Source organism: Ictidomys tridecemlineatus, chromosome 16 (assembly GCF_052094955.1).
Source record: "Ictidomys tridecemlineatus isolate mIctTri1 chromosome 16, mIctTri1.hap1, whole genome shotgun sequence".
In the NCBI taxonomy this organism is placed as follows: Eukaryota; Metazoa; Chordata; class Mammalia; order Rodentia; family Sciuridae; genus Ictidomys; species Ictidomys tridecemlineatus.
In genome coordinates this window covers 15,791,591-15,817,477 of record NC_135492.1, presented here as the reverse complement: position 1 = coordinate 15,817,477, position 25,887 = coordinate 15,791,591, and the positions used below count along the sequence as shown (strand labels likewise).

Here is a 25,887-nt window from a genome sequence, read left to right as displayed (position 1 = left end):
GTTGACACTTCCTTTACCTAATACAATCAACTACCATCTATCTGATCCATACCGTGTGCTGCCTCTTCGCATCCTTTTGGCCATTTGAAAATACAGGGAACTGAGTCATCTTTCCAGGTGACCTTAGTTATGGGATTGTATGGGGAACACTGGTGGAAGGTCAGGGTGACAGCAAACTCTTCGGGTCTTCAGCAGGAAGGCTGCTTGGGGAACTGGAGGGCCCATCAGGGCACAGAAGCAGCTCTGGGGACTCCAAGGCCCATCTCATGGGGAGCCTGGGAAGCAGGGTCCTGGGCTTTCTTTCGGTTTAGTTTTTCTTAGGTGCTTAGTCCCAGTACCCTGGGAGAGTCTACCACATCGCTGACTGCACAGGGCCACCAGAGGGCAGTGCTACCCTGAGTGTCGTGCCTGCTTGAAGGAAGGCCCCACTTCCCGACCTGAGGCTGGGAGTGAGCTCACCACATAGCCCAGGAAAGCCCTCGCCCGCAGCTGGCTGTCCAGGAGGCCCTCGGAGGCGGTCCCTAAAGCCAGGGGAGTGGCGGGCGCCTCCCCCTGGGAGTGGAAAGTACCCTCCCCCTGGCTGAGGAAACCCGAGCATCGGGGCAGAGTCCACAGGGTCCCACGGCCACGAGGGGCAGCCGGAGGCCTCACACGAGGGGGTCTGTATCCAGGTGAGGACCCTGCGGCACCCTAGGTCCCCAGCTGGGGTGACAGCAGGGCAGGCGGCAAGGGCGCAGGGCCCCGCCCCCAGCACGCAGACCAAAGGGGAAGCGCCTCAGAGGCGTCCCCGGGAGACGGGGGCGGGGCCTGTGCAGGGCGGGAACTTTGAGCCGCGGTCGCAGGGAGCTCTGAGAGGGAGGAGCCCGGAAGTAGCGCCCTGGAGGCGGGGCTGCGGGTCCCGGATGGAGGGTGCAGCTCCCGGGATCCGTGACAGGAGAAGGTGAGTGGCCAGGAGCGGCCCCGGTCTAGGTGCCCACGCGAGGGGGGACCTGGAGGACTCTGCCGCCGCCCTGGAGCCTCGGTCCCGGCTGCCTGTCCCCTGGAGCCGCTGGGGCGGTCCCCTCAGCGCCCACCGCGGACCCCGCGGTCCCGGTTCTCACCTGAGGGCCCTCCTCCTGCTGTTCACAGCGGGTGGAGTTTGACCTGCAGGGTCCGGTTCAGGACGTGGTGGCCTCAGCCGGGTGGCCTGCGCCGCGGACCTCAGAGGAGAAGAGGGGGCCTGACCCGCAGGCCCCTGGAGAGGGGAGGGGAGCCCAGGTGACCTGGGGGCAGGAGGCGTTTAGAAGGGAGACCCGCCCAGGTGTCAGGTGTCACTGACTCTGTGTCCTTTTGTTTTCCTGTGGCACCTGTGGATTCTGGGGTTTAAGTCCTGTTTTCTTCCTGCTCCTGTTGGACATGGGAAGAGACCCTGCGGGTTTTAAGGATTCAGCAAAGCCGTGCAGTTCCTGGAAGTGCCATGGAGAGAGCAGCGATAGGGTGGGCATCAGGGGAGGGAGTCCTGGGGCCCCAGGTTCTCCACTGTGTGTGAGAGAGTCGCCTGGGGACAGCTTTTGCAGAATGTGCCCTGGGATGATTCCCAGTGACGGCGGTTGATTGCTAAAATGGGTTGTTTGCATGCTTGGCTTCAGACACCAGCCTAAGCCTGATTCCTCTAGGAAACTCCAGGGAAATCACGAGGTGGACAGTCCTGTTGGACCTTTCGTTTTAGAGATGAGAAAAGTGAGCTGGCAGTGTTTAGGTGATTTTCAAAAGGGTATTTTAATGAAAACCTCAGTGTTTCCTGATGCATGCTGTTGTGGGAGATATGCTTCCATTCTCAAGTGACCAGGGATTTGTATTCAGCCTGGCAGAGATGAATTGAACACCTGTAAGGAATGTGAAGTAGCACGTGTTCTGACTGCTCAGTGTCCAGTTAAGTCAGAACCTAGGACACGTGAGTCTGTAAAAGAGCACAGTGTAAGAGGTCAAGGTTGCATTTTGCCTAATACAAGTTATTGAGTTGAAGTTGCATTTGATAATTTTAAAATATTTAAGGAACTACGGTGTTTGGTCCGTTTCAGGATTTATTCAATAGAGTATCGGATGTTGTTTCTTTTGACGGCACTGCGGAAATGGGAGCGAGAACAAGTTGGAGACATCTTTCAGGTGGAAGCATTGCCTGAGGAGGAGGTCATCAAGTTGGCCAAGAAGCCATTTTGTGAAGCCCCTGTTGCCTCAAGGCTTTTGAGGAAGAATTCATGTGTGGAGACTAATTCTTCATGGGCCTTTGCATTTGGTGAGTCACGGAACATATCTGAGTAGATAATCATTTACCAACATGTCCACAATAATCTCACATATTATGTATGACAGGTCATGGCTCAGTAAATATTACCATTTCCTTTTTTGCATTTAAGAAAACTAATGATGGCATAATCTTTTTTGCCTTGAAGTACGTCAGTATCTTGACCGAGCATGATTGTTGGTAGGTAGGATAGCAAGAACTTGAACTCAGGGATTTTATTGTCATGTATCAATCTATTGTTTTTCATTTATTTCTATTAATATATCCAGGTTGGCATCCATTACATTTTTAGCTTTTGACTTTCCCACCTATGGGCACCCTGACAGCCCTCAACTCCCTGTAAGCACAGACAACTCTGTAAGGAACATGAGGATAAATTTCCCTGTGCATGTCCCCTTTTGAAACTGCTTAAGCACTATGTGGGTAATCTATAGACAGGTGGAATTTCTAGGTCAAAGTATGTATGTTTACTTCTTTGACTAAGCACTGCCAAGTGGCTCTTCTGAATAGCTCTGTATGTGGCCAGGATTGTATTATCTAACTTTCTAACTTTTGCATGTTGAGTAGATACAAAGTGAGAGGACACTGTTTTTGTTGGTATTTTTCTTTTCTTTCTTTTTTTTCTTTTGAGAGAGAGAGAGAGAAAATTTTAATGTTTATATTTTAGTTTTCGGCAGACACAACATCTTTCTTTGTATGTGGTGCTGAGGATCTAACCCGGGCCGCATGCATGCCAGGTGAGCATGCTACAGCTTGAACCACATCCCCAGCCCAGTATTTTTCTTGATATCTATTCTGATGCTTTTCTTTGGGGGATTTTCTCCTGTGAAAATGGGCTTCCTCTGGATGCCTCTGCCCATTCCTCTACTTGACCTTATTTTCTTCTTTTTTTTTTTTATTTTTATCAAAGTGACTTCTTAATTCCAGTTTTATTAAAGACATTGTCCCTTGTTTGCATAGTCTATGTCTAAAGCACTAGTCCTTGCATCAAGGCCCAGCTTGCTCTCAGCTGCCCCAGGAGGGGAACAAACTTTGTCAGTAGCCAAGAGACACCCCTACAGGGGCCACAGTACTCTGGTCCTCTGGTATCTTGCCAGCAGTTCTTCCCATGCTCAAAGAGGGTTTCAGACACTGAGTCAATGGTCCGGGTGGTCATTTGTTGCCTTCTAATCTCAAGTTGAGCTCCTCTGAGAGGTGATATTGAAATCCTTCTGTGTACCTGACCCATCATTTTAAATGATGTTCCAAGTTCACTTTTTGGTATATGTGTGGTTCTGGGGATTGAATCCAGGACCCTAAGCCTGTTAGACAAGTGATGTACCTGAGCTACACATTCAGAGACCCCTGTAAATGTCTTTCCCCTTTGCCACAGGGTCTAAATTGCAAAGGCTGACATCAAACGTTCCTCTTGCCTCCCTGGTGGCTGGCATGACAGGCGTGCACCTGGGACTGTCACACTCTAGCCTGTAATAGGAACTCTTGTGCCTCTGTCCAGGGCTGAGCATGGTTCTGCAGAGCTGTGCTCCAGGCTCCCTGCAGGGCTGTGGAGGCCTCTGCTGCCCAGCAGCCCTGGTGCCCTCTCCAGTGCTCCTCCCAGCCGAGGGCAGGCAGCTGCCCATTGCTGTAGGCTGACTTTATTTTCTTCTTATGGCACTCATACGTTCTCAAGAGTATGTTGGATTATTTGTCCATTACGAGTCTAACAGGTCCTCTAGAACGTTCAAACAATTAGTAAAATTCCTAAATAGTAAGTGAGCATGCACAGAAATTGGGCTAATGTTTTGGGAAGAACAATGTTGGATGATATATTCATGGCTTGAATATATCATCCAACATGAAGTTATATTTTATTATTTACAAAATAATAAAACAATGAAGCAATACCATGGACTGAGCTAAAATATATCCCCAGGATCTTAGGCATTCTGATCATCTCTGGGTAGTGAAATGGAAGTAAAGGTATCAAAGCCAATGATCATCTGTTTCCAATTTTCTGTGATTTGGTTCAAGTGGTAAAGTGGTGATATTTATTAATTAATGGATCAAATAGGTTCATAATTGTTTTAGAGTATAATTAGTTGCCTTCAAACTTTTGACTGTATGTGCACATTTGAGAATGGTTCCAGCCATTCTGTCATCCTTTGGGTCATTCTCCTCCTATGTCTTGTGAGACATTTTCTATGTGAGGCTTTAAAAAGAAGAGAATATTGTGTAAAGAAACCTTGGGATCTGTGCAGTATAAAATTGAATGGGTTCATTCAGAAATCAGAAATTCTATTGAAAGATATTTGCATGAGCCAAATAAAACCTATTTTTAGGCATCCTGGTGAAGACAAGGTTTTATCTTTATGTCTCATTTTCTATGTTTTGTTGTTGTTGTTGTTGTTGTTAGAATGAAATTCATATGTTGCCAGACCATTCTATCAGATGTGTAACTAGATGTCATTTAAATTACCCACTTTTACATGGTAGACATTTTTTAATGAACACTGCCTGTCTGCACCTTTTTAAAAAACAGGACTGGGATCAGAAGCCCAAATACCAATGGTCAGCTGGAACATATTTTTCATTTGGCCTACCTGTCAGTATTCCCTGAGGTCATCTGTGCAATCAGCTTTGTTACTCCTGCTCCCTCACTGGATTTCATAGAAACCATTGCTATGTATCGATCAGGGACACAAATCCCACAACATTGCGTTCTTTGAATATCCAGAGTCCCACTTTTCACTTTGCCATGCCTGAGATCAGCAGAAATATTTATCAGCAAATGTGAGATTTTCAAAGATCCAATTCTATGTGCTCCTTTCCCAAAGAGCCTTAGGCAGGGATATAACATACATAAATATTAAGTAAAGGCCATAGTTTTTAAATTGTCATCCATTGAATAGTTGACACATGTCTGAGATACTTTTTATTTTGGAGGAGGTATTATTTAATAGGGAATTCCAACAGCTATGTAATAGTGAAATGAGAAGTCTTGCATCCATTTAATTTTGTTTCTGATGATTTTTATGTGAAAGGATAAGATACTTCCTTGTTCCCTTGCAGATGTTGCCCACTTCTGTGAATGGATGTGGGGTGTCACCTACTACTTGCATATCTGCATGTTGGGCTTGACACTGCTATCGTACTTGGTAGTTGGCAGAAAGTCAATACTGAAGTTAAGTTCTTGTGTTCTAGCAGCAGAGCTGAAGGTCCTTAGTGTGCCACCTTCTGCAATCCATGCTGCTTTGTTCATGTTCCTTATTGACTTCCTGGTGAGCATCATAGTCTTCTGGTCTTGAGAATGGTCAAGCATTGCACTGTGAATGTGGAAGATGGGCATGTGGAAGGCTCCAGGGAGGAGGGATCATTGATCATGTACTCTAATCCATGTGCCTGTTTAATGACCTGCTTTTTTTATTTTTGGGTTTTAAGGGAGACACTGCACTCAAACACTTCTGTGCAGCTGGGAATTCAGGCTTCTGCTTCACCTTGAAGTAAGCATTAATGATTCCTTTCCAGAAGACATGAGAAGAGAGAGTGAGCCTCTGATATCATGCAGGTTCCTTGCATTGCCCATGGGCTAGAGGAGAGAAGAGTTGCTTCATGAGATTTGATCCCCTTTTTCCTGAAGAGTTCCACACAGAGGTGAGTCCCCAGCATGTTTAGACACCATTTCAGACCTTTTTGTTGATGGAAATGAATCAGAGCCCCTGATGATGTGGATGAGCTAAAGATGGATTTGCTATGAATTTTCTATTTCGTTTCTCAGGGCCTGAGTCAAGCCAGCCTTTGTGCTGTCAGCACATGAGCTGCTGGTCAAATGTGAGGAAGTGGTCTAGCTTTATGAAAAGACCACCCTGATTCAGTGAGCCAGAGGCAATCTGCAGTACCTGTTTTCCTGTAAAGGCAGATTGCTGTGGATGGCCTCTGGCCTCATCATGCAGCCCTGCTCAGAGTAGGGGATTGAGGATCCAGGCAGATCCCTAGTTCCTTTTAACCTTTATTACCATTGGGCCACCCCAGGGTACTTGGACTGTACCTGGTATTCTGGCCTGGGTCAGGGGATGTGAGGTTTGGAATCCCCCTCTGTGGCAGGATCCCAAGGCCCCCCAGCCTCTTGAGGGCAGGCACAGCCTTCCCTAATTGTGTTAGAGGGGAGACTTCTCCCACCCATCCTCATCCATGCTCATCACACATTTTGTAGCTTGACACCTGAGGACCTTTATTCATTAACTTAGTGGTTAGTGGTGATGGTTGCTAAGACTAAATGACTCTTTCAAGGTTACATCACTTGTATGGTAGGGCTAGAGCATGGATCTTTCTAATTGATTTCATGGGACTCTCTCATGGAAACTGTGACTGCCTCCTAAACACACACTCTACATTTGGAGTGTCAAAATTCTTGGCACTGCCTCCTTGGCAAGTGTATCTTGTCTTCTACATGGGAATTTCACAAATATTTTCCTTTGGTTTGTGGAGGTCATGCAGAAGTGATTTTATTTGAAATAGCCCAAACAAGAAATACCAGTTGTCTTTTTCGCACATGGATGTGTGTAGTAAACACCCCTTTCTGTGTGCTTGCATGAGTTGCTCCTTTGAATTTGTTGAAGAATGGTTGGTGGGGGAGCAAGGTAACAAGAGATGGATATCAATGCTTGTCCAGTATTCTGAAGTGAAGAATGTATTGAGGATGTGAAGGCTTTTCTAGCCAGTTCATATGGCTTACTCAGGGATCAGTCAGAGGATTCTGTCTGGTAGACTCTTTGGAGTAGATGTCAAAGTGGCCTGGTCGTACCCTGTCCAGGACTGAATGCTGAGCTTGAGTGGAAGCTTCTTGTCAGTTCAAGCATTTTCATGAGTCTGTCCTCTGTTCTCTTTGTTTGTTTGTTTGTTTTATTTTTTCAGTTTTCAGTGGACACATCTTTATTTTATTATATGTGGTGCTGAGGATCGAACCCACTGACTCGCGCATGCCAGTTGAACACGTTACCACTTGAGCCACATCCCCAGCCCCCTCTCAGTTTCTAACAGGAAAGGAGAACAAACATTGAAAGTACGATGATTGATTATTTATACCAATGTTATTTGAATCAACTTTGTATAATTCAAAATTAACTTTTTGCTAGTAAAATTTCATATGTTGAGGAATTAATGAAAATATTGGGGTTGGGGGATGAGGATGGGCAAATCAAATATTTTTGAGCACCAAGACCTGTTTTTTTTTTTTTTAACTTAAATAATAAACTGCCAGAGGACCACACCAAGTAGATATTTCCAGAGACAGTGGGAAGGTAGTGGCACATGAGGAAGGGAAGAGCTCTCAGGATGGGAAGAGGGGGCCGCTTCAGGACTCACCGGGCATGTCACGATGCTACTGTCCATGATACATGCCTGGGCCCACTGAGTGGGACAGATCCATGCTCTGTGTCCCTCTACACTCCTCTGTAGCCTGTGTTGGCAGCAGATCAGGGAATTGGGGTCAGAAGTGCTCCCAGTAATATAGGCACCAGCCCCCAGAGTGTGTTTCTAGCCCTTTCCCAACCTGGCCTGACTTGGTGCTTGTGTTGATGCAGGGCTGAGACCCTACAGTCATCAGAATGTGTCTGTGGTCCAGATCCATCCTGCATGGCCAACATGCTCAGACCTTCAGCTGGGTCCTAGGCCTGCTACAACCAAACTCTGTCAACTGGGTGGCCAACCACAGAGGAAGGGCCTTCCCTCAAGCTCCAGGGGCTCAACACACTAGGTGTTGGGCGGTCCCACTGCCAAAACACCTCACAGGTTCCTAGGGGACTGTCTCCCCAACTCTCCCAGCCCTTCCCCACTCTCCTATTGCTGCCCACGATCTGTGGTTCCCATATGGGCATCCCGTCCTGGCTCCAACCTCACATAGCTGGTATTCCCCAGTCTTCCTGGTATCTGGGTCCAGACTCTCCTCTTCCTACAAGAATATCAGATATTGTATTTGGTCCCAGTTGAGGCTGTGTTCCATCATGTGAGCTCTTAGCTTCATCACTGTGCAAAGACTCTTTTTCCACACAAGTTCGCATGACTTTTGGCTGGCTAAGAATTTTCAGGTGACACTTTTGTAATGAGTAAACTTTCCTTCCTTCCGATCTCTCCCCAGTGAGCATTCCTCACACCCTTGTCCTAGTTCTTTTATGGCAGTTTCCCTCCTTATGGCTGAGAGGACCTAGTGACCCCTGGATTCACGCGTTCTCCTTAATCACCAACACACTGCAGAATTCTCCAAAGGGCCATATATGCTCCTGGAAGTTGGTGGTGGAAATAGTTCTCCATCCATTAATCACTACTCACTCACTAATGTCCTTGTGTCCTTGACAAAGGCTCTCTCTTTCCTGGTTTTCCTGAATAGAAATCCTCTTGCATCTTGGATGAATAGGGTTATACATTGCGCAGAGGTTGTTGGTCCACTGAGCATCTTAGAGACTGTTCTTTATGGAGCCTAATGATCCTCATTGGGGAATGAGGCCAGGGTCCTAACTGTGGTTAGTGTGAGGACACCATGGGTTCAGAAGAGGGAAAGAAGGACAAGGGAAACTCAAATGTCCCTTCATGGCCCCTGGTGTTAGAGGACTTACCTCTTTGCACCTGGGATCAGGAGACCTCATTTCCTCGAAGACATGCACACTCAGACGTAAATCTTGAGTGTGGGTTCCTTTCTGGGGTCCAGGGCTGTTGTTAGCCACCAGGAAAGACAGTGCTCTCCATGCTGAGTGGAGCCATTTTTGCCAGGAAAGGGAGCCCATGGTCACACCTTGTGCAAAGCATCCCACGCCAGGGGCTCCCATCCCTACATTCCTGTCCTGAAAGGAAGCCACTCAGAGGCAAGGTGGGTCCAACCACCTCCCATGTGTTCACTCAGCACTGTGTTCCGGCATCACCCCAGTTAACAGTCTTGATGGGATTGGACGTGGCTCAGAATGTCACCCTCATGAGCTCTACCCTGCTACAGCTGCAGTTCTGCAGTGGGAGAAACTCAAAACCTCGAAACACATGCACATGAAAGAAAAGAGCAAGAGCCAGAGCCCAAACAGGCCAGGTGTGGCAAAGACAGCTGGAGTGCCTAGGTTGGGACTCAGAATTATGTCAGTGGGGTGGCATTGCTGCTTGCACCAGCATGATAACAGAGAGCCAGCCCTGCTCAATTTGGGGAGCAGTGTGTTGGGGAAGGCAGCAGAAATTGAGAGGCAGGATTGAGTTTGGACCTAGGAGGAGGTTGGGTAAAAGGCCAGTGTGGGTTGGAGGGCCTGGGCAGATAGAGAGAGGCCAGGGCACACCCCAAAGCCTGGGGACTGCACTTGATGTCCAGGGTTGTGAAACACTGCCTCCCCTCTTACTCACAACTGAGAGCAAGAGGCATTGATGAGTTCAGTTTGTGTGCAGCTGCATCCAAGGTGGCTTGGCTAGGTACCTCTGTTTCCTTGACTCAGGAGGCTGGGAGTCCAGGCTCCACTGAGTCTCAGCTGGGAGGATCAGAATCTGAGTTTATGCCTGTGTTCCTAGTAGGATCCATGTTGTCTGAGCCTCAGTGTTTTTGTAATGAGAGGATGGGTGTCTGTCATGTCTTTATCACAGGACATACTTGCTAAATGGATTTGTTTGCTCTGAGGAGGAAAGAGAGGGGGGAGTGGTGCTGGAGACAGGGATGCAGACAGGGGTCATGGACTTGGCATTACTCGGTCTTGGAGATGATATCCCATCCCCTGTACCCACTTCAATTCCCATGAATCAGGAGGCTGAGTCCCCTTGAGGTGAGGGGTGAACTGGTTCTGGGCAGCAGGATGCTGTGGTACCTCGGAGTCTCTGTGAGACCCCAACACTAGACACACTTGGCCCTTTTGAAATCTTAGGAGAAGCTTTGGGAAGTTGTAAGGCAGAGGGGAGCAGCCTCTGCATCTCAGTGCCCTCCAACTTGCCATGGTGTAGAGAGGGAACTGCAGCCAGGATAGGACGGACATTGGCCACGTCCCTGTGTGGGACACAGGCGTGATTGAGTTAGGGTGCATTATTTTTCTCTCTCCTTCTTCTGATTGCCCCATCTCTACATTTGTGCTTTAGCCACCTGTGAGTCCCATCTCTGGTTTCAGAAAGAATAGAGAGTGTTATGGGCCAATAGACACAGTAAACCCTAGAGATTAGATGCTACCTTATTTTCCAGAAAAGATTGGGCACACCATGAGTTGCACAATGATGGGACCAGGGTCCAAAAGCTGCTGAGAGGGAAGGACTGGTTGTGAATGCATTTTTGAAGGCTCCAAGCTGGAACTCTAGTGGTACCAAGCAGGGCAGATGCTGGTGGGGATGTTTGGGTAGTTGTTGGTGAACACATGCGCACCTGAGATGGGTAGGCATGGAGGAGAAATCAGCAGCCCATAGGGCTTTTGAAAGTGGTCTTATGTGAAAATAGTCTCAGATATGGGCACAGGAAATGACATCATTGCCTTGACAATGGATCAAACAGAACATGGAACCCTGGTATCCAGGCACCCACTTCACTGACCAAGCCATCCGAGCTCATTTGGTTGGAGAAACTGGAGTGAGAAGGATGTTCCCCTGTCCTTGCAAACAATGCCGAGCCTCAGGCTCCCAGGAATCTCAGGGGGGCCAACTAGCCCTTTTGTGGATACACTGGGTGAGGCTTCATCTTAGACGCCAGATCCTCTGGCGATTGTCGCAGAGGAGCTCAAGAGTAACAGTGAGTAGGACAGGGCAGGTGAGCCCAGCAGGCCCTCTAGTCTGATCCCTGATGAATGGCCCAGGACTCCTATTCTGACTGTGTGTGTGTGTGTGTGTGTGTGTGTGTGTGTGTGTACTGATGGGAACTGTCCCATTGTGCTTTGACTCTAGTGTATTGGCACAAGTCATTTTTCTGTTTTTCACCATTTCCATTTTGAACCCACCATTCTTGGTCCCAACCCAGGGTGAAAATGATCAGAACACGGAGGAGCCCTTCAGCATACAAAGCCTTGAACCTTACAGGCAGGACCAGCTTAGGAATGAGCTCCTGCCTGACATTGGTGGGAGGAACCTACATTTCAGCAGCAACATGGGGTTAATCTCCTGGGATTTCATCCCCACCCAGCACGTGCTGGATCTCTTGTTCCCAAGGTAAGCACCAGACCACCAAGCCCAAGTGTGTAGCCCCCTCATGCCTGGGTCTTGGGGCTGCCATGTACCTCTCAGGGACCCAAAGGTTTGTAATACCTAATGAGATAGAGGACCACACTCATAGTGGAAAGTCAGCCCCGAATGGGACGAGTCCTGGAGGTGCCTGACACAGCCTTGCAAGGGCAGTGAACTCCCCTCTCAGGGAGAGAAACCATCCTGACTCCAGCTGATCCACAGAGGTCCGTGGAGCAGTCCCCACACACTGGGCACCACAGCTCAATGGTGTGCACTGAGCTTATTCCCAGGTGGACTCAGCGAGGCCAGGTTGTCTTTCTGGTGTGATGTTGGCTTCGTGAAGAACGTAGATCTGTGCCAGAGGCGTCTCAAAACTCGGGCCTTGGGAAAAGCACTTTTGGATTAATAAAGACATGTTAGTTTCCATAGTGGGACAGAGCGTCCTAGCTGGGACATAGCTGGACAGGGGCTTTGGACATGGCAGCTCCCACACCCAGAGATATGTGGGAATCAGCAGTTTGGGCTCATTCACTGATGAACACAGAGAAAGCACCCACTGTGTGAAGACACGTTTCCAGTCATGTTTCATAATCCAGTGAAAAATGAGGTGCAAATGACTGCCATTGTGTCCCTTTTCATGGGGGTCAGGCTAAAACCGCAGGTGCCATGAGTACATATCCTACATGTGAATGCATTCCTGACTCTATGAGGCATAACTGCACGTTGTCCTCTTCAGTGACTGTGGGGGACCCCTGGACCAACTTCAACATGGAATGGGCTTGGGGTCAAGAGGGTGGGCTCCTGTTTCCACAATAGGGACCTGCAAGGTGATTTGACTTGGGAAGGCTGAGGAAAGACTGCTCTCCCCAATTCTGTTTTCTGCCTGCAGTGTAAGGTGTGGGGCTTCAACAGTAGGAGGGGTAAGGCGGGGAGTTGTAGGTAGTCATGGTCCTCTGGGAGAGCCCCTGGGACAATGGATCTCCCCACACCACACCTCCCTGTCCTCCCCCAGGGCCACAGAGATGTGGTCTGCACTCATGGGAAAAGAGAGGTCCACTGCTACTCAGGGGGACTCAGTGAGAGCTCACAGAGAATGAGGTAGCACTGCAGCCCACGCCAGGGGAGGAGTTGTCTCTTGAGCCCTGAGAAGAGTGGGCAGGAGGACAGACACTCCTGGAAGGTGCATTCCAGGTTGGAGAGCAGGTAGCCAAGAGGAAGAAGAGTGTCAGGCCTGCCAAGAGGAGGGGAGAGCTGGTCAAACCATGGATCTAGCGCTCCTTCGTTGAAGGTTCTTTGCCTGTGGCGACCTGTCCTGTCCCTGCCTGTACAGCCACTGTGACTTGTCTGGGGTGGACTGGTGTCTTCAGAGCCAGGGATGGTTCAGGAGTGTAGGGTCAGAGGTTTGCTCTGGAGGCCGTGGCGAAGGCAAGGCCAGGGTTTTGCTGACTCCACACCTGCCTCCCCACAGTGCCTCACCTTCCTTCCTGGGGACCTGGGTGAACTTCTTCATCGAGGCTTCCCATCAGCCTCCAGGCTCTCTGAGTCTGCAGCTGCTGCTGCCATATATGTATCTCTTCCTGGAGCACCAAGCACACCACCTCCTGGCCCCAACTGAAGATGGCATATCAAGCCAGGCAGAGCCTGAGAGCCAGGCGGACTATGGTGAGTACCTAAAGGTATATGAGGAAAGGTCCGACTGCTGTCCCACTGCAGGGAGTCTGTATGCCTGGTGTTGTGCTGGAAATTAGGATAAGCCTTTGTCCACTCAGGAAGTGACCCCAGTCTTCAAAGAGGTCCTGTGTGGGCTAAGGGCCTGAGTTCTTCCTGGGAGCAGGGGTATTGTCTGTCTGTGCGAAGGTCAGGGCAAGGCAGTCATGTTGGCATCTTTTCTCCTCTAGCTACAAGCACAGTTCCTGTCACGGCTCCTAAGCCAACCCCAGAGCCAGAGCCTTCTCCCTGGGAAGGGGCAGAGCTGGAGTCCAGGACATCAGGGGTCTCCACTCGGTACTCCCCACGGCCCCAGTACAACAGGCGGGTGAGAGGCAGGTGCCTCATTCACGTCTACCTCGAAAACGAAAGGACAACACAGTATCAGAGCATCCTGGTGAGTCTTCGAGCAGGGGAGTCTCCTGGGAGCCCACACTGGGGAAGACCGAGTCCACAGAAAACACCTTGGACTAGGCCTGTCTTTTTGAACTGGAGCTTCTGGAAGGTCAGGAAGGAGAGCAGAAAGTGAGGAAGAGAGAGGCGGGAGAGCAGCAGCATGCCAGGTCTGGGTGCGAGTGGGCCTGCGTGTTTTGGGGTGTGCAGGTCAGAAGTGCAGGAGTGAGTGCTGGGTTCAGAGGAGGTTAGAGAAATATCATGGGTGCAGGCCGTCCTCTACTGACCTTGGTATTGAGGAGGAGTATATTGAACCATGGAGGTTGAAGCAGAGGAGTTGGCAGTCATTTTCTTGTGTGTGAGAGGGGATATGTTGCTGGTTGAAGGGAAGGGAGCCATTGTAGAATAATTAGGGTGGGTAGGTGTGGGTCACAGACAACTGGGGGCCTTGGAAGGGCCCATTAGTGTCCTAGTTTGCATGTATATGAATAGATATTCAGCGGCTCTCTCTGCAGAATTTTCCTGGGTGTGGAGTATCCATCATGAGACTCTGGTGTCCACCTCCAGGGGAGCCATGTTGAACCACTGCACCTGCTGGGTCCGAACCTCCTGATACCCCAGAAAGCACTGACACTCTCGAGCCCAGCAACTTCCATGCCTATCATTAAAGAGTCCTAGTGTGTGTTGTGCCCTGGCTGTCAGGACCAAAGCACCTAGGGTTTGTGCCTGGTCCACACAAAAATGCAGCTGCATCCCAGACCAGAGCAGGGATATGGAAGTCCACTGGACCATTCCTCCCATATTGATGGGACTAGAGTGTGTCTGTACAAAGCCTTTTGGTCCTTATTCCCTTGTCCCTGTAGGGCATAGCAGGTTGAAGCAAACTTTTGTACCAAGATTGGACTAGAGGCTCATAGGAAGACCCCACATGATCACATGAAGGCCTCAGGTAGCAGGGTATCAAGATGGTTCCCCTGTGTTGAGAGCTCACTTGTCTCTGATTGTCCTTGAGCACTGTCCTCTGGGTAGCTACTCCCAAATTTCCTCTCTGATGAGCTTTCTCCAACCCTGCTCAGGTGACCTGCCAGGACACGACTCCAGTCATCATCCGCAGGGCCTTAGATGCACACTTGCTCCAGCAGGAGGATCCAGAAAACTACGAGCTTCTGCAAATTGTCTCGAACCATCAGGGTAAGTGGAACCATCAGAGGGTAGGGAGCAGTGAGTCACAGTGGGCTCACGATAACTGGGAGCCAAAACACAGTGTGCGTTGGCCCAATACCCAGGAAGAGTATGGTGGGACTTGTGCACAAAACAAAGTGTAATGATGGGGCATAAATCTGCAGGTTCTTCATGTTCCCCAGGGGCTGTGGACCTGCCTATCATGTTTTCTTTCCTTGGCCTGAGGAGGCATTGCAAAGCTATTATCCACGAGGGGCCAAGAAGAGAGGCTTCTTTGTCTTGTGTCAAAGAAGACAGACAACCACAGGGTGCCTACTTTGGCAGCCTTTCCTGACCTAGATGAGTACATGAGAAAAGCAGTTCAATGAAGAATCATTTCTGGCTTCCAATCTTTCTATTCACTGCAAACTGAGTCCATTTAGGACCAGAGGCCATTTCTAGAGAGAAGTGTGTGATAGAATAGAACCCTCCACAGCTTGTAAACTCTTCTTAGAGAGAGAGAGAGAGAGAGAGAGAGAGAGAGAGAGAGAGAGAGAGAGAGAGAGAGAGAAGAGGGGAGAGGGGAGAGGGGAGAGGGGAGGAGGAGGAGGAGGAGGAGGAGGAGAAAAATGAAAATAAGTTGAAGGAGGAGACAATGAATAAGAAGGTCAAGATGACTATAAGAAGAAGCATGAGAAGAAGATGAAGAAGAACAAGAACAAGAAGGAGAAACACAAGCCGAACAAGAAGTATAACAATAAATTGATTAAAAATGTGAATGAGAATTATACTCATGAGGAGGAAATGCAGAAGTGGGGAACTCAAGAGAAATATATTGCTCTGGATGGCACAGCCCTGCTGTGGACATCCTCCACCCACGCTCAACACACCTCCAAACGATACCCCTCAAATTAGTGTAGCCCTGTATGAGTGGATGAATCCACTGGCAAGGTGGAGGCACCCACCATCAAGTGATTCCCCCAAACCCATGTGATCATTGCTGCAGTGGGGAGAAAACCTTCAACACATGAGTCTTTGGGGACCAATCCAGATACAAAGTCTAGCTGTTTCTCATTGGTGGGTCCAACGTGAACTAAGAGGTTCTGGGGTGCGAGGGGCTATTTCTTTGAAAGGTGTTCCTGTAGTGGACCTCCTGTGCATAGAGGGTCCTCAGGGAGGAATCAGTGGGGAGTCTTTGGTGGAACAGTAGCTGGATTTGGGGGCTCTCAGGTCTGTGTGTGAGACCTGAGCTGGCAGAGGCTCTCAGTTGTGGGGGATGTTGGGTAGTGTATTCCTTGAGTGTCACCTACCACGCCTCTGCCCCTGCCTCTCCAGAGCTGAGGATCCCTGCTGATGGGAAAGTATATTATGCCCTGGATGGAGGAGTGAATTATAACTTTCTTCTTCGGGAAACAGATGCCAGCAAGTCGTTGAAGGTCAAGCCAAAGGAGGTAAACAGCCACCTTCTTCAGTCTTTACTCCTGGTGCCACTCCACATCCTTCAAGGGGACAAGAACCTCAGGTTCTGGATGGATGTTGCAGAACGCCCACAGAGCCAACTTCCAGGCTGGGTGGGGTGCAGTTGCTGGGTTTTGCTGATATTGTCATCCCCCACAGTTCTTGGAGCCTTCTGTGGCAGTGGCATCCAGGATCCCAGCAGCTGTGAGCAGCAGCTCTACAGTGGCTGCAGGATCATTGCCCCAGGCCACCCAAAGCAATGAGTGGTGCATGAGAAAAGTCACCAGTAGCAGCTCCTCTCTGCTTCACTCCAGCGAGCAGGTGGAAGACAGCCGCTTTGTTCACGTCCTCCTAGAGGGACAGAGCCTGAGGGAGACAAAGCGCATCCTGGTAAGCCCGACAGCAGGGCTGCCTCCTGGGTGTCCACACAGTGGAAGGCAGGAGACACAGCCAACCCCGGGGCTGTGGTGGGAAATAGAGAGAGGTCCGTCTTAAGGGCTTGACCTGAGGAGGAAGAGCATCAGCATGCCCAGCTCCAGTGGTGAGTTGGCCTGTGTATTGTGGGTTTTGCAGGCCAGAAGTGCAGAAGGAAGTGCTGTGGACAGATGAAGGCAGAGATATGTCCAGGGTGCAGGCTGCAGTGCCTACAACTTGGTATTCTCAATGAGTGAGGTTGGAGCAGAGGAGGTGGCAGTGACTTGTCACATGTGTAGGAGGGGATGTGTTCCTGGTGGCAGGGAAGAGAACCTCCTTAGCATGACTAGGTGTAGGAATTTGGGGTCGGGATCACCTGGGGGGTCATGCCAAAGCTTTGGAATGTCAGCCTTTGCATGTATGTGAATAGGGAGCTAAAGGGGTTCTTGGCAGAATTTCTATGGATGTGCAGTAGACACGCTAATGCTACAGGTGTCCAGCTGCAGAGGAGACATGTTCAGTGACTGCCAGTGCTGAGTCAAGTACATCATTACAACCAGACTCGCACCGAGCTTCCAGAGGCCAGGGCCTATCAAAGCTATCATGAAGCACTCAAGTGCACACTCTTGTATCTGAGTCTGTTTTGTGTAGTGGCATAAAGGACCAAAATTTTCAGTGCATTTGCCTCTTCCACCCACAAAGACAGCCTGCATCCCAGAGCACACTTTGTGTGCAGATCCCTTGCCCATTGATGCCATCTCAGTGAGATGAGAGTGTGTCTGTGCATAGGCAGTTTGGTCCTTTGACCTGAGTGGAATGTGGCTCCCCAGGGGGAGGGGAGATGGCAGGTACAGGCAGATATTTGTACCAGGATTGTTCTAGTAGCACATTGCAAGAACCAAGGGGGTATATGGAGGCCACACTCAGGTAGCAGGATAACAAGATTGTGCCCTTGTATATGTAGTTGAGATTTCTCCTGAATGTTTGACCACAGTCTTCTGGGTAGCTCCTCTAAAAGCCATTCTCTGATGACATTTGTCCCACCCTTATCCAGGTGACCTGTCAGGAGACGGTGACAAGCCTCATCCACAGGGCCTTGGACCAAAATATGTTGCAGCATGAGGATGTGGACAACTTTGAGCTGCTGAGAATGATGTCTGAGAATGAGAGTAAGTAGGACAATCAGACAGGGGGGGGACATGATCCACAGTGGGCTCAGGATAACTCACAGCCAAGAGAAAGTGGACCTTGGCCCCAAAATACCAAAGTGTGGTGGGCCTGGTGCAGGAAACCAAGTGCAGTGATGGGCGTGTCCAATGTGGAGGGGCTCAATGAGGCCCCAGGGGGCTGCTGGACCTCCCTAAATGTGTTCTCCCCTGGACCTGGTCTGGCAATGCAAAGCTAATATCAATGAGGGCAAGGCAGAGAGAGGCTCAATCCATCATCAGTTTGGTTTATGGCTCACTGATAAGGATGCCTTCAAATGAAGAGGAGGAGAACATGGGTCCTGATTGGATCAGCATTGCTGTGGACGGAAGCAGCACAGGTTCTGATCCATGGCCAGGATATGAGAAGTCCTGCCTACTCAAGAATGTCAGGATTGCAGCAACTGGGAACAGGACTCAGTGAAGAGGAAGTCAAGGCCAGGGGACAGCCTGTTTGGGTTCTTTTGGGAACAATTCCAAGTCCTCTGTGCCTGGGTGCCCATCTACTGAAGATATGAGAATGGCCAGGTTATTATTCCTTCCAGCAACAAAGAAGGGCTCTGAAGAATGTAGGCCACAATGCTGAGCTGTCCACAATGCTAGTGCTCTTTCCTTTTTTGTGAGCCAGACACTCCTAGCCTCCACCATCCCAGCCTGTCCACAATAGAACCCACCATCTGTCGGGCACATAAGTGAGTTTTCCCATTTTCACACACCGCCTCATTTGGGTTGGCTCTGTCTCACACATGAGGAAGACTGAGGTGCAAGGAGCTGGGCAAGGGGCAGTGTCTGTGAATCTCAGGGACTTGGGAGGCAGCGCAGGAGGATAGGGATTTCCAAACAGCCTCAGAAACTTAGGGAGACCCTGTACCCAAGTAAAAAGGCCTGGAAATGGTCTCAGTGCTTAGGTGCCTCTGGTTTTATCCCTGGTAAAAAATTAAGTCAATCAATAAGAAATTACCAAACTGAGAATCTACGAAGGTGATTTCAGAAACAGACTTTCAACCCAAGCATCAGTTGAGAGCAAGCTCCAGACCAGGGGAGGTTTGTGTGTAACAGACGTCAAAAGGGAGGACTACCGGGGGCCTGGAACCCACTAAGTGTGATGGCATCTATGCCTTATGGCAGGAGGGTGGCAGTGATGCTGGCCCTCTCCTAGATTTTGGAAACCTTGTTTTCATTGGGGAAGCTTTATGGAGGTGGAATCTATTTTAGCAATCCTGTTCCAGATGAGGTGCTGACTACCACAGGTAGAAGCCTATCCAGAATGTGGTGTCTGTTATCCAGTCTTTCCTGACTGTGACAATGACAAAGAAAGGAAGTCACTTGTCTTTGGTCTTGGTTTCACTCCCGGCCATTGATTGAGAACTGATTTCATCTTGGACTACTGAACAGAGGCTGCATCTGGGCAGAAGAGTGTGATAGATTTGAACTCTTCAGAGGACGCCCCACCATTGCCAGAGAAAGAAGGAGAAGGAGGAGGAGGAGAAAGAGACACTCCCGAGTGGGTAGAGAATCACACAATGAAGATCAGGAGGAAGAAGAAGAAAAAGCAGGAGGTGAAACAAAAGGAAGGGTGGAGGGAGATACACAAGAAGAAGAACAAGAAGGAATCATGTAAGAACAAGAAAAAGACCCAGAAAGAACTACAAGAAGATGCAGGACAGAAAGAAGAGCCAGAAGTAGAATAAGAACCAGAATACAAGTACCAAGCAGACAGCTCATGATGAGAAACAAGGGGAAGGAGAGAGAACCTAGAAAACAATAGAGTTCTCCAGGGCACCACCCTGTTGAAGTCCTCCCATGTCCATGCCCAACACACCTCTGATGGATACCACCTCCCCTCCGCGTATTCATCTATGAATGGATTCATCCAGGGCAAGGGGATGAATTCACCCACCATCCAACGCTTCCCTGAATGCCCATGTGTGAGCATGGCTGCCCTGGGGAGAAAGGCCTAAGCACAGGAGCCTTTGCCAATCCTGATGCACAGCCTAGCAGTGTCCCTTTGGCAGATCCAACCTGCACTGAGAAGTTCTGGGGCCCAAGGTGCTGTTTCCATTGCCAGGTGCTCTTTTGGTTTAGAATCCTGTACATCATCTTCTCCAGGGAAGAATCACTGAGGGAGTCTTTGGTGGCACTGTAGCTGGATAGGAGGGCTCTCAATTCTGGTGCAGGCTCGCCCTGGCGGAGACTCTCAGGGGGTGTGGGTGTTTTGTGGTATAATCCTTGAGTGCCACCTAACAATTCTGTCTATTTCACTCTGCAGAAATCAAGGTCCCTGACCACTCACTCGTGTATCTGTCCATGAATCCGGGAATAAAATATTTCATCGTGAGGAAACGCCCCGAAGTCAAGGGAAAGGAGGTAAACACCTACCTTATTCAAGCTGTACTTGTACTGCCATTCCAATCCCACCTGGGGAAATAAGAAGCCTCATCACCTAGACATATGTGCTAGGAGCCCATAGAGCCAACCGACAGGCTGGGTGGCTTTCTGTTTCTGGGTTTGCTGATGTTCCATCCCCCACAGTTCTCAGAATCAACCTGCAAGTCCTCCAGGCCGCTTTCCCACAAGCAGGTGGGAGACACCTGCTTAATTCACGTCCACTTAGAAACACAAAGTCCAAAGATGGCCAAGAAGGTCCTGGTAAGCCTGGGAGCAGGGGTGTCCCCTGGTGCTTACACCTGGGTGGGGAGAAGACACTGGTCCAATACCATGGAATACTCATGCCCTCTTGCATTGGAGCTTCTGGAAGATCAGGAGGATAGATGGGAATCAAGAAGGGAGAGGTCAGTGTGAAGGGCTGGAGTTGAGATGAGGGAGAGCAGCAGCTTGTCCACCGCCATGTCTGAGGGAATCTGTGTGTCGGAAGGCAGCATGCAGTCCAGAAGGGCAGAGGCGGGTATGGGTGACAGATGAGAACAGGACAGGACCTAGGTTGCAGGTTCCCCTGTATGGGATGTTGATGTCTATGGAGGAGGACAGCAGTGTGAGGTTCTGCATGTTCCTTGAACAAGGAGCTGAGAGGGTCTCTCTGCAGAGTCGATATGGATGTGGAGCAAGCACACTAAATGTCCAGGTAACCCAATGACCACCCTTGCCGGATGAGGTGCCCTCCTACACCCCAGCCAGCACTGAGCCTCTGGAGGCCAGGAGCTCTCGTGACTGTCTTTCATCACTCCTGTGTGTGGTCATGTTTCTGGGTCTGTTTTTGTCCCTGGAATCCAGACCAAAGCCTCTCGGTTTTGTGCCTAGGCCATTCCCAATGCCGCCTGCATCCTTGGGCAGACCTGGGATCTTGGAGGCTATTGTCCCATTCCTCCCAACTTTTGGGATGAGATTGCATCTGTATGCAGGTAGTGGGGTCCTTTCACTTCGAGAGGAGTGCAGCTCCACAAAGAGCAATGGCAGGTCCAGGAAGTCCTATGTACAAGGATTTGGCTAGTAACCTATGGGAAGAGCCCGCCCGATGAGCAGGAGGCCAGTTTCAGGTAGTAGGGTCATGGATGTTGCCCTTGTATTTAGAGTGGAGGTGCCTCCAGAATGCCCCTGCCCACTGTCCTTGAGTAGTCACTTCAAGGCCCATTTCCTGAAGGCCTGTCTCCCATGCTGCTCCAGGTGACCTGCCACGATAGGGCTCCTGTCGTCATCCGCAGGGCCCTCGAGCTACACTTGCTTACTCAGGAGAAGCCAGAGGAATATGAGCTGGGCCAAATCATCTCTCACCGTCAGAGTAAGTGGGACAATCAGATGGCAGGGAGCAAGGGTCAGGATGTGGACTCAAGTTAACTCTTAGCACCAAAGAGTAGTCTCTGACCCCCAAGAACACTCCAACAGGGTGTGCTGGGGCTCGTGCACAAAGCCAACTACACTTCTGCTGGTGGAAGGTCTCGAGGTCCAATGGTATACCCCAGTGGATATTGTGGCTCCCCACCAGGTGCCTCCCCTGGACATGAACAGGCATCTAAAGCTGACATCAGTGAGGAGTGAGGAGGAAAGCCTCTTTCCAGGAGCAGTATGGTTCTGTGGTCTGGGATAGGAGTGGTTTCAGAGGAACATGGGAATGCATGGGCTAAAGAGGGAACTGGCATTTTGTGGATTGAAGCAGTAGGATTGAAAGCCTTCTGTATGATCAGAAAACCACTGCCTGGGCAGAGCATTGCCAGGATTCTAGCAAGCAGTAACAGGATGAAATTGGGAAGAAAACACAGCCTGGGGGACAGCCGGAATCATCTGTGTTTGGGCAAATTCCCTGGTTGTCTGTACCTGAGTCCACCTGCCAAGGAGTGATCACAATAGCCAGGTTATGATCTCAAATTAAAGTCAGAGGAGGGCTTCCTGAGCACGTAGCCACAGAGCTCATCTGATAATAATGCCAGCGCTTTTTTGTTGGTTGATTGGTTGGTTTTTTGTGAGCCAAACACCACAGCAGCCATTATCCCAGCCTATGTATGCTGAAGACCACCATCCCTATGAGTTCTAGGATCAATTTTTTCCTATATTAACCTACTGTTAGGTTAGTAGAATCTATGGAAGAGGAAGTCTGTCTGGGGCCTTGGTAGCCTTAGAAATTCATAGCAGAGATCCCCACATCCAACCCAGAAGGGATGGAGAACAGGCTCTAGGTTAGAGGAGGGCAACAGGAAACAGGTGTTCAGAGGAAGGAGAAGCTGGCTGTTGTATTCCCCCACCCAGGGTCATGGCACCACTGGGCCATACACCATGTTGGAGGGAAGCATTCCCTTTGCTGGTCTTTGGAACCATTGTTCTCAATAGGGCAGCATTTGGAATGTGGCCTCCATTCTCTGAGGCTGGTCCACATTGAGGTGGGCTCCACCAACACAGAAACATGGCTCTAATGTGGTATCCGTGCTGGGTAGCCTGTCCTCACTGTGGCCATACTTGAGGAAAATAACTCAGAAGAGGAATCCTAGGCCTTTTTCTCCGGGTTTCATAGCTTTCTCTTTGGTTGTGCACTGAGGCTGTCCATAAAGCTCTAGTGTGTGGCAGTGGAGAGCGCCTCAGCCCTTGCCACAAAGGCATAGAGTGGGAGAGAGGGAACGAGGCTGGCAGAGAGGGAGAGAGAGAAATGTGCAGAGGAGAAGGAGGACCTCTACATGGAGAATGAGGATTCAGTGGAGCCAATAGGAACAAGGTATTTTTTCCTAGGGCACAACCCTGTTTAGGTCTTCCTCCAACCATGCTCAACCTTTCTTCCAGTCCCTCCCACCTCCCAGTAGAGTATTCATCTTGAATAAGAATTTCATGTTGACATCAGAGCACTCACCATCCAATGCTTCCCTCCAAACCCACCTGTGAAGATGGCTCATGTGGGGTCTGAATCTTCGGCACAGGAGCCTTTTGTGGGAGATTTCAGATGTAAATCTAGTGGTGTGCTTTGGCAGATGCAAGAGGACCTGGGATGTTCTGGAGTCCAAAGCCTTTGGTAGGAACAGACATTAGGTCTGTTGAAGTGCTCTGCCTAGTTCTTCCTAAGGGAGGACTGTGGAGGTGGTCTTTGTTGGTATTGGTGCTGAATTGGAGAGCTCCCAGGTGTGTGGCTCTGGCCTTTTCTGGCACAGGCTCTCAGATGTTGGGGTGTCCTAGGGAGCACCTCCTGAGCCACCTTATTTTGTACAACCCTCTCTCCCCAGAGCTGAGGATTCCAGCGCAGGCCAACGTATTTTATGCAAAGAACCCTCACACAGAATCCAACTTTGTGCTGAGGAAAAGGAGCCTCTCCCAAAAGAATGATGAGTGGATCCAGCCTCAACCTCCCTCTCATCCTACAAAGAAGGCTGCAGCCCTCCTGAGGATGCTTGCAAAACCATTCTGCTGCTGTGTGCCTGGGCGGGGCTGAGGTAGCCCAGGAATATTTACATTGATTACTATTTGCTTCAAAGTTTGAATCTATAGTTTGCCATTGTCCTTGACCTTGTTTAGTAACACAGTTGTTAATCTATCCTGTATTTGTTGTTTCCATTAATATATTATTATTTTAAAATATATATGTTTTTGTTACCTGATCTACAGTGATGATTTGAGTATACTAAATGTAGCAGTGATTCCTAAAGGACACATCCAAACCAACAGGAAGGAATGTTTCCTTGTATCAACAAGAAGTTTGTTTTTTAGGAGTTTGGCAGATGGCATTATCTGAGTCAGTTTTCCAATGGGGGCAATGAAGTATCGGCTATCATGGTACAAACAGAAACAAAGACACACAAACACACACTAGAGAACACACACACACAAACACTAGAGCACACACACACACACACACACACACACACACACACACTAGAGCACACACACACACAATGAGAGATAGATAAACTGTTGGAGTTGGTCTCTTCTGAAATACTTTGGAGACATGGTTCTGATTTCTCCCATTTTGGAGTATTTTCAATTGCATAAGGTGTCCTGCAAATAAATCCCATGTCTGAAGAAGACATGCATGTGTACTTCCCATGCCACTTTCCACATAACCAGAAGGTCATGTCATGTAATATTTTTCACGGAGCTGTGTTTTGACTGTGAACCATCCCTTGAGGTCAGCTGTGGAATTTTCCACTGGTAGCATCACAATGGGGATCCACTTTTTGGATTTGGGGATATTTCTGATTTTTTTGATTCAGATTGGAAAGATATATATATATATGATTTTTGATCAAAATTGTGCATTTGATGATAATGAATGCCATGCATCTAGGAATCTGTAGACTCTAGACAATGAATGAATGTCTACTGTTGCCTGGACTATTCTGCAAAATCCTGTAGCATTTGATCTTGTGTGAGGACTTCATAGGGCTTGCAAAAAGTCCAGGTCAGATGGTCCTGCATGAAATTTAGCTCCTAGTGGTCTCCTCCACAGCATAAATGCCAAGGAGAAACCCACTTCTACACAGAAGATGGGAAGCTACCTTATGAAGGTGATCGTAGGTGTTGGACCCTCTTGCTAGGACTCTTTTTCTGTTGGGCCAGAACTGTGCTCTGGATGTGCTTGCTGAGAAGAGCTTGGAATTTCCTGACTGAAGCAGTTCATGCAAGCTGCTTCCACTTGCAGGAACAAAGTGTGTTCTTGTTGAGCACTTTGGGCTGTCCCTGGTTGAACTAGAGTGTCAGAAGCACTTGTAATGATTGACATTCATGGTTTCACATTGAAGCCTCTGTGCCATCTGTCAACCACTGATGGCTGCAAGTGGGGCCCTGCCTTTCAATGAGTTTTCTGAAAAAGTAGGAGTTTTGAAGAACTGATCTTCTCAGCATTCCCCTTGCCTCCCCAAGTTGGGTGATGTCAATTATACAGACTTCCTTGGGAGCACACATTTTATATTGGGCTGGAATTGGACTCTGGATGTGATTGCTGAAAATAGCTGGGGAATGGGAGAAAGAAAGCTGTTTGCTGCAAGAAATTTCAATTTGCTTTGTTGATTAACTTTGTTGTAAGTGAGCACATGCTATTTGTTTTCTGTGTGACCTAGAAGATATCAAAAGTGCTTCTTACAGGTGACAGGCATGCTTTCACATTGAATCCTCTGTGCCATTGATCAAAAACAGTTCACTCATGTGGGTACCTGCACTTCAAGTGAATGTTGTAAACAAGTGTGACAAATAGATGTCAGTGAGACTTTGGAGAACTGATCTTCTCAGCTGGTCCTCTTTTTCCCTGCAAGTTGATGATGCTGGATTCAAGAGAACTCTTTCTGGCACCCTTCGTGTTTCATGCCTGAACTGTGCTCTGAAAGTTCTTGAGGAGAACAGCTTAGAAGTGCAGAAGTGAAGCTGTTTGTGGAAGCAGCTTCAAGTGGCACAAGCTAACTTGTTCTCAGTAAGCACATGGGGATTTTTTCCCTGGTTGAAGCAGTGTGAATGAGAACGGCTTCTCAGAGCTGATAGGCATATTTGCATTTGGCAAACTTTGCCATCTGTCACCCAGAGTTCCTTGCATGAAACCTGCATTTCCAGTGTTTTCAGAAAAGTCTGATGAGTGAGTTTCCATGGAATTTTGTGGAATTGTTCTTTTCAGCAGTCCTCATTGCCTTCTCAAAATTGGTGACCCTGGTGCAAGGACTCTCTTGTCAGCCCACATTGTATTTTGGGCCTGACCTCGGCTCTGAATGTACTTGC

General features: G+C 49.0%; 3 protein-coding genes across 3 annotated transcripts in view; 2 read left to right on the top strand and 1 right to left on the bottom strand.

The window, feature by feature from the left end:
- LOC144371340 (uncharacterized) overlaps window positions 1-25,887 on the bottom strand; it is an 813,068-nt gene that overhangs the window by 245,004 nt on the left and 542,177 nt on the right.
- On the top strand, window positions 615-13,072 carry LOC144371338 (uncharacterized). Its single transcript, XM_078033705.1, has 5 exons — window positions 615-940; window positions 2,061-2,275; window positions 5,792-5,914; window positions 11,214-11,401; window positions 12,885-13,072. Exons 1-3 carry the CDS (start codon window positions 903-905, stop codon window positions 5,851-5,853), a joined length of 315 nt encoding a protein of 104 aa, XP_077889831.1. The 5' UTR covers window positions 615-902; the 3' UTR covers window positions 5,854-5,914; window positions 11,214-11,401; window positions 12,885-13,072.
- On the top strand, window positions 15,995-23,783 carry LOC144371478 (uncharacterized). Its single transcript, XM_078033783.1, has 7 exons — window positions 15,995-16,128; window positions 16,295-16,525; window positions 17,604-17,718; window positions 20,024-20,121; window positions 20,287-20,403; window positions 21,376-21,490; window positions 23,412-23,783. The coding sequence occupies exons 2-7, from the start codon at window positions 16,406-16,408 to the stop codon at window positions 23,615-23,617; spliced, it is 771 nt and encodes a 256-aa protein (XP_077889909.1). The 5' UTR covers window positions 15,995-16,128; window positions 16,295-16,405; the 3' UTR covers window positions 23,618-23,783.